The sequence below is a fragment of the Rhodnius prolixus genome, unplaced genomic scaffold, assembly GCF_049639745.1.
Source record: "Rhodnius prolixus isolate KJV_2025 unplaced genomic scaffold, Rpr scaffold_1, whole genome shotgun sequence".
In the NCBI taxonomy this organism is placed as follows: domain Eukaryota; kingdom Metazoa; phylum Arthropoda; class Insecta; order Hemiptera; family Reduviidae; genus Rhodnius; species Rhodnius prolixus.
In genome coordinates this window covers 59151261-59164994 of record NW_027411581.1, presented here as the reverse complement: position 1 = coordinate 59164994, position 13734 = coordinate 59151261, and the positions used below count along the sequence as shown (strand labels likewise).

General features: G+C 32.1%; 1 protein-coding gene across 1 annotated transcript in view; it reads left to right on the top strand.

The window, feature by feature from the left end:
- The first annotated feature begins 296 nt into the window (after nucleotides 1–296).
- The window catches only part of LOC141449862 (uncharacterized), a 47655-nt gene continuing 34217 nt past the window's right edge, over nucleotides 297–13734 (top strand). The window contains exon 1 of the mRNA XM_074119748.1: nucleotides 297–1878. Coding sequence (XP_073975849.1) covers nucleotides 1702–1878 — 177 coding nt within the window. The 5' untranslated portion in view covers nucleotides 297–1701. The remainder of the gene's footprint in view (nucleotides 1879–13734) is intronic.

Below are 13734 nucleotides of genomic sequence, written 5' to 3'. Positions count from 1 at the left end.
AGAGTTTGGATTAATTATAAACGACATACTTCAGCCATCAAAAGCGTTCATGAAACGTTTTTAATTTGAAGTTGTTTAACAAATGCAATATTAAAGTCAAGTAGATAATTAATTAAATTCACCATCTTTTAATAAAATACGAATAACATTTGTTGGAAGAAATCATTGAATTAAATAAAATAAAGCCAGAGAACTCCAAGTGCTTTCAGCTGTTCCTCCTAAATGATAAAATGGTATGAACAATTATAATTATTTGTTATGATAACCTTATAATGAGACAACTGAAATGACAGAAGGAGAATTTGTTTCTTTTTTAATGACATTAGATATCACAGAAATCTTTATTGGGTAATATTATTAATTTACTTTTATATTTGATAGTTTGATTAACTGCAAACAGGTCATTATGAATTTAAGAATAACTACACAGTTCTCTTTTACTTTTATAAATATTAAGAGTCTGTTTAAAGACATGCATGTCTCTTTGATTGCATGTCTAAATTTAAATTCAATTTATATCGGAAAATAGAGTTCTGTGAGGCTTGGAATTCAAATATGTTTATGATATAGGAACTCTTTCTGCAGCGAGACATTAGCCCGATGTGACTGAACGATGGGAACTTAAACGAGTTTCATTTAGGTAATCTTTGGGATTTACAACTTCATTGGGATTTAGAACATTATGGAATAAGATTTTCTAATTTATTTTTTTGTGAAATTAGCTCTTGAATTTGTTATTCTAGATAATGAGCCTATCTCTTATAGTAAAAATATTTTAATTGAAAAGGTATCTGTGCAAGTTGAGATTATTGTTTGTTTTAATGCCACTTAAACATAGGTGCAGCCATGACTGGTAGTCAGATAATTAGCATTTAGTGAAAATGCCGATTTTATAAGTAATTTGTCAGTGAAAACGTGTAGTTGGCGTTGACAGTGTGTGGGCTCTAACAATGTTTTCCTTACTTTTGTCCCACTCACATCCTATGAAAATTGCATTAATTTTCCATTTAGAGTTTCCATGGAAATACACGAAAAAGGCCCTATGAAGGAGAAAAAATGGTTTTCTCTAAATGGTCTGTATGTATTTGTCCTTGTCGGCCTATTTTTTGTGTCAAAAACAGAAAATTAGTTCAAATTTAATAGTTCGTTTAGCTCAAACTGTGGAAACTGCAATAACGGCATCTTACCTCAAACATTCTTTTGTTTTATTAAATTTTCAGTAAAGACTAAGTGACATTTAGTAAACAAAATCAAAGTTTGGAGTAATTCTGAGACTTGAACCAAGACAAAGATATGAGAGCTTCAGTTAATTTTATAGATAAATTGCTTTCTTTGTAGGAAGCGATTTCATCTGAGAATTTTATGTAATATTAATTAAATTAATATCACAGAGCTTTAAAAGTTTTACTTTTTAATAATACAATTTTCGGTTATTATTTATTAACCAATACTTAAAAAAAAAACTGGTTATATTTTGCAGAGACTTAATTTTGCCTTGATTGGAAAGGATTGCTGCAATTAGATCTAATTTGTGGCCTTCGCGCATAAAAACCGGCATCTTTCAAATACGAAAACTCTTCTGCAGTCTCAGCAGCTATTACTCTGCAGTCTATCCAGCTTACCTCTTTGCCAGCCAGTGTGGTCTACTAGTCTTGCAGTGCCGCCCCACTCTGCCGTGAATGGTGACCTGGTGGTGAAGTCATGGTGGGGGACATTGGGCCTTGCTGGCTGCCGGCGGTACTTTACCACCTTCAGAATACGTCCAACTACAACACCATGGAGAAGCAACAGGAGGCCACCGCTGACTCTATTTCTACAGTCGGAGTTCCTATTAAAGAATACCCACCGTCGGAAGTTTATTCCTCAGAACCACCTCCTGTAAGTTAACGTTTTGTGACATATATATATTAATTACTGTTTAGTGTATAATTGAGATTTTACTGCTAAACTTTCAGCCTGAATGCTTCATTACCTAAAGTTATATTTTATCGTGACAAAAGTAATTTAAAACAAGTTTCGAACGTTTTAGAGTAGTTATTTAGAAGTTCAAACTGAGAGACAAGTGGTCTAGTTTTGGTGCTAATAATTTGAAACTATTAGGAGATGTAGGGTACAGTTTAAAGTATTTATGTAACACTTCTAGCTGTTACTGCTCCGGTAAAATTAGAAAATCCTGGTTAAACGTAAATTTTAGCCCATCCAATTTTGTTTTCCATCAATTCTTTTCACTTTTCATCTTTACAAAAAAAATAGTGTAAATTACTCGCACGAGTTTTTCTTACTCATCTCTCGAAAGTTGTGGATGGCAAATTACCTACAGATTTCTAATTATAGGCGCCACAGTAGCAGAGAGCTGTGAAGCTAAGAAGTATTGTGATGCTGGGTTTGATATCCGGTCTAGCCTTGTATTTTATCTAATGGTTAATATAAGAAATTTTGTTGTAAAATTATGTTTACTAGTCGCCTCCGACCACGACACTAATTTGATAATTGGAATAAAGCACACCTGAAACAATAGACATTAAATCTAAAAATTCCGTTTCTGCTGTTTCTAGTGTTTGCAAAAAAAACACCCTCCTCACAAACCAAGATTTGCTCTAAAACAGATGTTCTAAAAAAGTGTTTCTACTGTATTAAAAGTTATGGATTCACTTGGGTAGGAAGAGCACAGTACAGATCATTAGAGATGTTTCAGTGGTTGGGGAGGGGGGAATAATTGATTTTGGTGATTCTTCCGATTCAGAGAGTTTTTCTTCACACACAGACAGTATTCTAAAATCTACTTTTTCAGACATCGTCAGCCTCAAAACGGATTTTTTGTATTGACTATTATGACGTTCACAGTTTTGTTTTTCTCTTGCCATCAGTAATTTTTATGTAATATACATTTTTTTTCTCCCACATATTGTTTGAGAAACAAACGTATTACTAAAATTCCTACTTTGAAGAAAATGCCAAGATAATTTGTCACAACAGAGTGAGTGGTTGTAAGAGAAAGTAATGCTAGAGTTCATTTAATGTTTTTTTTCCACTCTTTTAAATGATGTATTCCTCTTCACAACATATCTGAAGATGTAGATGAATTGAAATGCTTACCACTTTACCTTGTTCGCTCGTTAAATCTATCCCCGTCTAGAATATTCTAATGGCTTTCTGTCCCCTCTTCAGTAACTTCTTTCAGCAGAATTATCTTTCTAAAAGAGTCTAGCTAGTTTATACTTCAACAGAACTTCATTGAAAGCGCCCACAGACGGTCCTTGGAAACTCCTACTTGAAAGTGAAGTTCGATTAGTTGCCAATCATAAATAGAAATACTGATCCAAACTTTCACTTAAAATTATTAGGGTTATAATTTATAAATTTACTTCAAATTTAAATTTTCCTATTAATTTGAGTTCACTATTAGGCACACCCAAGTCTAGCCAATTTCCTTGTGATATTATTTATGATAAAGGTGAAGAACAAAGATCAAAATTGGGTTTTGTTGCAGTTTCGAGAAAAATCAAAGAACTCAAAACAAAAAGCCTATAAATTAACTCGACTTAAGTGTCATTAACAGACTTCGATTTGTATAAATAAAAGTAAAGTAATTGCCTATTTTTTCAGGCGGGGCTTAACGTCCAACTACCAATTAGGTGTCGTGGACGGAGGCGACTAGCAAACATACTTAATTGTAAATTTATTTTATTAAACATGAAATAAAATCCAAAGCCTAAGACCGGGAATCGAACCCAGTACCACAATGCATATTAGCTTTGCAGGCCTCACCTCTAACCGCCCGGCTACCGTGGCGCCTAGAAAGTATGTGTGTTTCTTTGATGATCTAAAGAAGGGATTAGATGAATGGTTAGCGTATTGGAATCCCACACGGAGATACCGGGCACAGTTGCTTGGCTCTCGGATTTTTCTCTTAGAAGGAGCAGCTTACAGCACACTATCAGCCGTTGAACAATATTAGTCGTGCATATTACAATGAAGACAATGGTTGCTAATAGCAAACAGCTTTCCCAAAAGACCAAGTATCAATTTTTACTAAACAAAATGATTAAATAAAGCATACTCCTTACTGCTAACTGAAGGATAAATTGACTTATGATATTATTTTTTTAAGTTTTTGTCAGTAAAAAAGAGGAACCAAGTTCATCTCTTCATGGAAGCTTCTTATCCAGGGACTTCTTAACTTTAATAATTTTAGAGGCAAACTTAGAAACTTCTACAATTGACAAGTCCCGGTAGCACAGGATAATGATCTCCTACTCCGTTTCATCTATTTAAGTGTAATTGTGCATTAAAACAAAAGTTGAGAGTGACATTTTGAATCCTAAAATTGGGACACCAGGTTTGAAAACTGAGTTTTTGTGAATTTACCACTATCTTCTTCTCGGAGTGTGAACTTGGTTTTTCGGTATTTAGATGTGGAATAACGAGATTATGTTGGGGGACATTTTGTTATTTATTAATTTCGAACACCAATTCATAGGAGGGAAATTCTAGACATATTTTTTTTTTTTATGCAATCTCGATAGATCATTGTTATAGTTCACGGTACTTTTAACAACTTTATTAACTACGAGTATATGCACTCCACTGTCGTTTGAGTTTAAACGTGGAATTGTTCTAATTTAACATTAGTTTGCTGCTACAAAAAAATTGCTTTCATTTTTTAAAATATTAATTTATTCTATTACTAATCTTCATCTACTAATCATTAATGTTTTGATGTTCCCTTACAAGGATTTTAGAAAGTATCAAAAGCTAACTAAGATGCTGAATGAGAAAAATCATTTTAATCATTATTAGAATAGATTGTTTTTATTTCCAATTGTAAATCACTTCATAAAAACAGGTTTAATAATACTTATCGCAAGTAAACAGAAAATATCATCTTCCTTAATTCTCGTTTGTTTAGATGTTTTATACACGTATTTAGTTTATTATTAATTGAGATAGTTTTGTTCTACTTTTTCAAAATCAACAACTGTTTTAATCCAATACTATGTTGTAAATATAATTTCATAAATGTTAGTTGAAAAAAGTACATAGTTGCGAATCCTTTTATGATCTAGGCTTGAAGTTTAATCAAATATTCAAATCAAATCAAGCTGATGGTTTGAAATTAATTTGAACCAAGTAGAAATCCACCATTTGAGCGCAGTTCTTCTTTTATTTTCAAAGACATATGTACATGTCTATACAGCTGATATATTTTATTTTTTACAGCGGTTCAATGAACTGCTTCTATGTATTCATTCATCTGGATAGAGGGAAGTTGCAAATTTTAAAATCAGGCAATCAGCTTAGTGTGATAACATTATTTAAACAATATATTCCATTTCTCTCTCTTTTTCTTTCATTCTTCTTAAAATCGGGTTTCTTGGTTTCGTAATGGGAGTAAAAAGTCAACGATGTGTTATATCGTTAAAATTCTGGAGTTTTATTTGCTTCCTGTAGACTCATTTTAAGTCTGGAAATTGAAAATAGTCCCTCTGTTTTTTTTTTTTTTTATACAGACATAACATCTATCCTGACATTCGAACTGTAAACACTTAGTTATCTCTTTTTCTGATTTTTGTTTATTCAATGACTGTTTATATTTTTGGAACAATAATCTGTGATTATAACAGCAATGCCCTTGAATATTTAAAATGACTTACAAAAATCCAGTCTGACTCACAGGTGGGAGGTTTAAAAACTAGTTTAGCGCACCTTATTTAAATTGTAATCTAGTTTATTTTATTTTTTTCCTACATACTTTTCGGACAAGTTTCGATTTACCTTACCATTGCTGGATATTGTCTTATTAACTTCCTTAGTTAATTTTTACTTTTTCTTACAGTCTGTATTTTCTGTTTAATTAAATTCATTTCCACTCTGGCCACATATATGGAGGTGTGTTCGTGCGTGTACTGTACAATCGCTTGTTGATTGCATAATCACGTTAACTTTCAAAATTGCACCATAACTTGATCCAACTATTACTTACATATGCTATTGATACAATAGATAGATTACAGTAGTGATAATCTATTTACTGTAATGAGAATGTATTTTCTCTGTTCTAGTTTTTCTTATTTAATTTTTTTTTTTTTAAATGTTTCATTAGCCATCGCGATAATAAAGTCGACGATGGTCTACCTTGTTCTAGCAAAAAGTTTTTTTTTTTTTTTTAATTTTAATTTGAGCACATGAACATTTGGAGTCCCGGGTGGTTCTTCATGCCAGTCGCCAGACAGAGTTCATTCATTATGACAACGTTGTACATGACTGGACACTATAGAGTACAGACTCTTGGAAAGAGATCACCTTTTAATTTTATTTGTTTGTTTTTTTTGTGGTAAAAGGCTCTTTAAACTTCTGTGGCAGTTTGTGAGGAACCTAGGTTCCTGTGGCTAAAGGCTCTTTTGCCAATCATACCTGCTAGCATAATTATATATTTAGGAAACTGGAGAGTGGTTTCCCAGTTTAAGCTTGTAGGCATAAGTTTTTTTCTTTCTCATTTGCGAAGATCTGGAACATCGTTACCATGCAAGGTGTCAGTCATTTTACACAGACAAAAAAGGGAAGGTCTGATTCAATCTCTTTAAAAAAAATACTTAATGCGGGCCGTATGGAGATTCACCTGGATCTTGTTAGTGTAATTTGGCGAGTACAACTAGAACTTTTTACACCCTCCTGAGATGGCTGCACTGATGAAATGCTAAATGCACTACCTTATGCACTACAGTTTGCTTTGCTTAATATTACTTTGTAAAAATTAGATGTCTTCATGTTTTCTGTAATTTTCTACATTTGCTAACTCCTATAATAATGATGGTTCTTGAAAAAAATATTGAAATCAGATTCAGAAGTGAAATAATTGATCATCATTATGATTATCAATTTCTCTTGAGTCTGTGCCATTGAGAATTTTAAATTTCAAGTTAGCAAATTTCAAAAAATAAGGATTTGTGTTATGATTTATGGAACTTTGTTCAGTTGCTGATCTATTGATCGAGTGAAGTCAAAGAGTTCATGAGATTTTGGTGAAATTGAACAGTTTTTTTTCAAGCACCTTCTATTCTATGTTTACTTTTTTAGGCATCCACCAAAAATCCAACGTGAGTCTGGGAAATGTCTCCAGTCGAACATGTTGCAATAGAAGCGAATAGTTAATATTGGAAATGTTAGTGTCGCAGGGAATAAAATTAATTGCACCGTATGATTTCGTCATAAAGGTAATTTGGAGTTGTCAAGTCTTGTCAGTGGAGAAAACCGAGTGATATTAATGTATTGAGATAGAATTGAGCTTAGGTTTTATTTTTCTGAAGGCTCTTGACTAAAATTAATGAATGCGTTAATGCACCCACTCTTAGTTGGGCTCTAATGTAAGTTTAATAAAATTGAAGTGGAGGTAGGATAACTATTTAAAGTTAGGCTTTGTGCTTCAGTTACATGTGTAGCTTTTTTATTATTATCACTAAAAGCTATAGCTCTGCGTAGGCTATAGATTACAAGCTGCTCAGATTTCTATTTATTTCATTTGTGCTTTTAAAAAAAAGATAATTTACATGATGAAATAAATTATGAAATCTGTTGCTCATTACCCCAATTAGTGCCTTTCAAAATAGTTAATAAAAAAGAAGTAGAAATCTACTATGCACTTTTTTTATTCAACATAAAAAAAAGTGCATAAAAATAATGCAATGATTTTAAACACTTACAAAAACCGTGCTTTGCCTGTCTATTTTATATAAATTTCAAGTGAATATAAAATGGTTGTGTCATCTGACAGACTTGACACGTCCCTCCTTTTTTTTTCCAACTCTTGGCTATTCCAACCTTTTCTCAAATAGAAAAAAACATTAAGTAACTAACTTTCACATTTAATAAACACTAATTACTTCAAAAAATATTCGTATTGAATTTTTCTTTTGACAATTTTTTTTTTTACTTTCCATTTTTGTTTTGGAGTTTACTATTATTTTTAATTGAATTTTTAATAATATAACCGTTAGTTCTTATTAAATTCCACTCATTTAAAATAAAAATACTACGTTCTAAACAGGCAAGTTTCTATCATTTTTTCCCCTACTAGATCTTGGTGATCCTCTAGTCTTAATCTTCGTTCCCATTACTTAATGAACTGTAGAAATATGCCATGGATTGTAACATTGGCTGATCTTGTACAGCCACGTCGGTAGAGCTTCTTCTATCTTCACCATTTGCTGAGTTGATATTACCATCAGTAGAGATGAAGATCTCGTTACCACTTAGTTAATCCTTAAGCTGTTATGGATTATTATTATTATTTATTCAACTTTTTCTTAAACTAGATGTTCTTTTTAAAAACATTTTTTATTTTTGCTTTTGAATATGACGTATCATTTGATGGTTCTTGACCATTAGCTTAACTACTTTAACGGCCGTTTTAAACTGGTGTGGTGTTATAGAACCTGAACAAAAATAAAATCAATATTTTAATAGATTTTCAAAAAGTAGTGTTATATTTAACGTTAATGATAGTGTTTTTTTGGCAAGATATTAGTAAAGAGAGTTTCAGTTTATTACTTTATTACTTTTAGTCCGTGTTTTTCCTCATTGTTCTTTCTAATGTGCAGGACATGCTTGCCCTGTACTCCTTCTGGAAACAAAACTTTCCAAAACATTATTTAGAAATGTAGAGTTGAAAATCGTTATTCTTCTTTCTAAAAATAAAGTTGTAATCTTAAGTAAAAGCTGGCGTATAGTACAATTACTTTTAAAGAAGTTGAGCCTCCCTTCGACTTGACTACTCCTTTCCAAATGTATTGGGACTTATGTTCCAGATCATAGTGTTTAGTGATGTGTCTTTAACTAAGAGTCTTGACTTACTTGAAAGTTTTACAAAGCCATTCATTTTGTAAATTAGATGTACAACCATAGTCATTTAATTACTTTTATTTAATGGTTGAGCTAGCATCAGCATTTTTCCTGAGGTAAGCGTTGAAATGATTAGCATTTTTTACGCTATTTTGCGCACAATAGATATTTTTTTGCTTACATGCTCTTTTGGAGACAATATATTCATTACTCTCACTTTCAGCTGTGCCGTTGTTGTAATTTCTTCTGTCTAGGAAGACACACACTTACTCCCTGCTTTCGTTGAATATCTTGGTGAGAACTATGAGTGAATATAATTGCACTTTTATATCGTTATACTAATCCAGACTTGAATCTAAGCACAGCTCAAAAGCTCCGGACAATTTTACTCAAGGTCAGCAACGATATATGTACTCGTGACCCAGTGCATAAAAAATTAAGATCGTCGAAAGCGATTCCTTAAGAGGTGGGCTTTTCTTAAGCAAAAATATTCAGTAGGCGTAATGAAATATTAGATTATATTGATCATTACTTTCTTAAAGATAATTGTGAAAGTTAAACAAATAGCATGATGCAGAATGCTTCAATTGTATACTTAATTTGGCAACAATTATCCATACTGCTTAGGATCTATGCAGCAGCTTTCACAGCTCACAAAATAACCTCAAAACTCTCTTACAAAACGTACTCGGTGATACTTACTTTTTCTAACATTGTGTTTTTAAAGTTGTGATTCCATTGAAAGCTTATCACCGAAAGTTTGATACGATTTCGAAACTCTCTATTGGATGAGAAAATAGAATCAGACTAACATAAATTGCTTATTATGAATAATACCAAATTTTATTCACTCCAGTTTTTATACTCTACATATTAAATTAAAAGATAAAGACATGTGAAGGCCATGTACAAAAAGGAATTCTTGAATAAGAATCATACAAAAAAAAAATTAATTATTACTTTGGACGACCTGTTATTACAGGATTCACTCAAGCAAGGGAAGAAACATTCCAGTCTTTAGTTTTAATTTACTTTCCTATATCATAGCGTAAAAGAATTAATTGGGATGATTTGTTTTTTGTATCCTAAAGATAAAGTATATTAAAGATAATTTTAATTTTATAATATTGGGTTTATTATGAAACTGAGACTTAAATTTTATTCCTGCCTCTAGCCTAGGGTTTCCATTGCTTAGTTCTGCGACTTTGATGTCTGCTTTTGTGAGACTCCACAAAAGAATTCTGGTCCCGTGAAGGTTGACCTCTCCTAGGACAGGAAGAAGTTCGTCGCTTCATTGTCTTAATATCTCAAATGGCTCAAGCAATCTGCATGGGCGTTGAGCATACTTCTTAGGATTTAATAGCCTGCTAGGCCTTCTGGCTCTCTGAGAAGATGACAATTGTGTAATTCGATGTCCTGTGCAGTATTGCAACCTGCTCTTCTTGAAATACTGTGAAATACTGAGATATTTCACTCAGATTACACCTCTTCTTGTCTCTTAAAGCAGTTGTTGTAGCAAGCAGTATTCTCTGACAGTGACAGGTTGCCAAATTTACTATTACTGCAGATTGTCCCCATCACTACGACCCGACATTAATTCCATGAGACATTAATTGTAGACCGCTATAGATAGATGCCTTGTCGCAGACGAACCATTCAGCTGTAACAGTCTGAAAGAAATTTTAATGCTGGCAAATCGCAATTTTTCTAGAAGTAATTCTGTGTAATGCGATCAAAGTCTGCCCAAAGATACTTGAACCGCGAAATATGGTTTACTTTATTATTTTTGTTTTTATTTATTGTTGAAATGTTAACGTTGGTTTCCAAACAAAAGTCTCTTATTTTTAATTGCAACTGCATTATTGGTCGGTGTATTAAAAAAAACAAAAAAAAAATACTACATTCGTGTATTTGATGACACATCACAACATTCAATTGTTATTACATTATTTTATTATAGATTGTTGTAAACTGCCTACTCGACTAAATTGCAAATTCTCAAGGACGAGGTCAGCTGAATATCAGCAGCTCAACTTCACTTGGATGGGAAAAAGCAAATAAAGCAAGATGATGATATCATTTCCAAACTTAATGATTAATATTTATGGAAATTTTGAAGGCGAAATAATGATTGTTTTTATAGCGTAATAAATTTATTTTCTAATCAATCAACGAATTGTTTCAATAAATTCCTTTGTAATGAATTGATTATCAGTGAAAATGAAAGATAATTTTGTTTGGATTTGTTCAAACTAGTGCTTTGATGAATAGTTTAAATGTCTAAAGTTTTTGTATTGTACTTATATTTATCTAAAATGGTCCTAGTTGTAGTTATGTATTTTCTATTCTTTTAGGATTTCCCTTCTACATTAAACCTAGTATTGCAGTTGTAGGAGATTTATATTATAAATAGGTTGTTTATAATTTTGGTTAATACCGATAAAAGAGATAAATTAATTTGTAAATTACTAATTGTAGCCTGAGACTGATTGTTTATATAAAAAAAAATATTTCATAGAGCAGTAATTACCGTTTGTATGTTTTTTCTCTTTGCAATTAATTGAAAATATTGCTGCCCTAGAATTTTGGTGTAGTTTGTTTACTAAACTCAAAGGCACAACGTTGATTTTTATGTAACAATCATGAAGTCTGTTCAGTATTAATACTTCTAGTATTAAGTTGTATATGATGAGGTCCTAATTTTCACTTGGATTTAACTTAATGTTTACAGTATTTACTGTGAGAGTTTCTTAAGAGAAACGATTAAGGGATTTTAGATATTAAGTTTTCGATGGTAATATTTCATCTGTTTTGAAAGCAGCTTACTCAAAAACGGACCATTTGGTCAAAGTTTATAAATCGATAGTGCTAGATTACAGAAAGGATCTTTAGTTTTTCTTTATGTGTTCTTGTAATTTTCATTAGAGATATTTTTTAAATTATGGTCATTTTTTGGTTCAATTTTAGGATGAATTTCGACTACATTTCCAAACAGATCTGGCTTTTCTTTTAAACTTTTAAGTACTTAGGCTTGAAAACTTTTACTTGCGACTTGAAAGAGAAAGTAGTTTGAAGTTTTTCACTTCACACTAGTTTCATTTCTTGTTCTATTTTGTTTCTTCTTAGTCTCAGTTATTCTAACTTCTCCTCAACAACATCCTAAGAAGTTCTACTTTTTTTCTACTTAAAGCTGCAAAGTTCCACGTTCACTAACTTATTGAATTTTTTTTTCTCAACTCTTTAGACATACCCTAAGTTTTCTACATACTTATTTTGGCTGTATTATTTGAAGAATTTGACGAATATTGAGTGAGTTACTTATGCTAATTTTCTTTTTTAAAAAAATTGTTAAAGTGTGTTTCAACATTTCTTTTTTGATGTGTGTTTACATTGGTTAATTTTAATTGTCAATAAGATTCAAGAAAGAGGGAAATTTGTGTTTATTTTCCATTCTTGTGGAGGAGTTAACAAAAGTAAATATAGAACAAGGTGGTGTCTATGTGCGGTGTGTAAGCAGTGTAACGGTTTAAGTAATGTAAAAGTAGTAACAGGAAAAAGATGAAGAGAGTTTAGAGCTCTGTCTACTCGTCTAAATTCTCTTGTGAACTACATCCGTCCACTAATCATTAGGTATTATAGTTGAATTTGTTTCTCAGAGCGTTCACATGTTTCATTATCATGTACAAAACAAAAGATGCACATGAAACACGTACAGTAAGAGTGAAAGTTCTGTTCAGTAACTCTGTGACTGTCATGGGAGAAAGAAAGAAAATCGCTATATAATAGTGAAAGTAAAACTAATATAAAAAAAAGTAATTAATAAAATGCTTTTGATTAGGCTTTTATTGTTTAATAAAGGTTACATCTGCGCATGTGGTTACGAAGTTTGTTTTGTTTCTGATCATTTGTAATAAATCATTTTCTAATTATTTAATTTAAGCTGAATTTTTGCTCATCTTATCACCGTTCATTTTCGAAATTGTATTCATCTTTAGCATCTGTTTTGTTTAGAGAATTTTACTTAAATTTTTGTTAGTGTTTATTGGTCGCCCTTGTGGAGGTACCATTTCTTTCGCTGTCTAAATGTAAAATGACCTAAAGAAATACTCAATCATGAGTCCAGGTTCATGAATCAAGTTCTAGAGGGGGTTTAATATTCACAGCTCTCTGAACAAGGTGACTATAATCTTTAATGGGAACAGTCTGCGGTTTCAATATCTTTTAACCTGAATATCCTGAATCTAATTTCCTACAACCTAAACCGTCAGGAGATTATTGGGTACTTAACTTTCTTCAACTTCAATCCTATAGAAGTGTTTTGGAATAAGATCAATTGTGTAGAGATACCTCCTTAAACCTATAAACCAAATCTACTATCATCTATTGGATCTGTGGTGGTTCCTTTTAGTTTCAATGAATGTTGAGATGTAAAGCTGTGTCTGAAAGTGTACAATGTGTAAATGTGTATGTGGTTTGTATAGTGATGAGGTGAATTTACCTGTGGGTACGCTAAACCCTAATGATTACACTCATCTGTAGGCTCTGCAAAAATGTGAAGATATGAATGAATGTAGTGTTGTTAGCCTGAGTTACCCGCAGAAAGGCAAGAAACCTGAAGAAGTGACTAGTCTGCTTTCTCCTTTGGTGAGATCTGGGATTCAACCTGGAACCGAGAGATCTGGCAAAATCTTAGTACCAGGCCAGTCTAGTCCTGTCCAACCAGTAGTTTCATGCGACAACTCTTACCATTCAGATTAATGCTTGGAAATCATCCATTTCTGGAATCTAGACGGACATGTTTGCAAATTTGGGATCCATATAAATGTAGAGTCACCTAATTTTTACCTACTTGTCTGCTTTTTCGTTTTCTGGTACCCAGACTAAAAGAACTTCCCT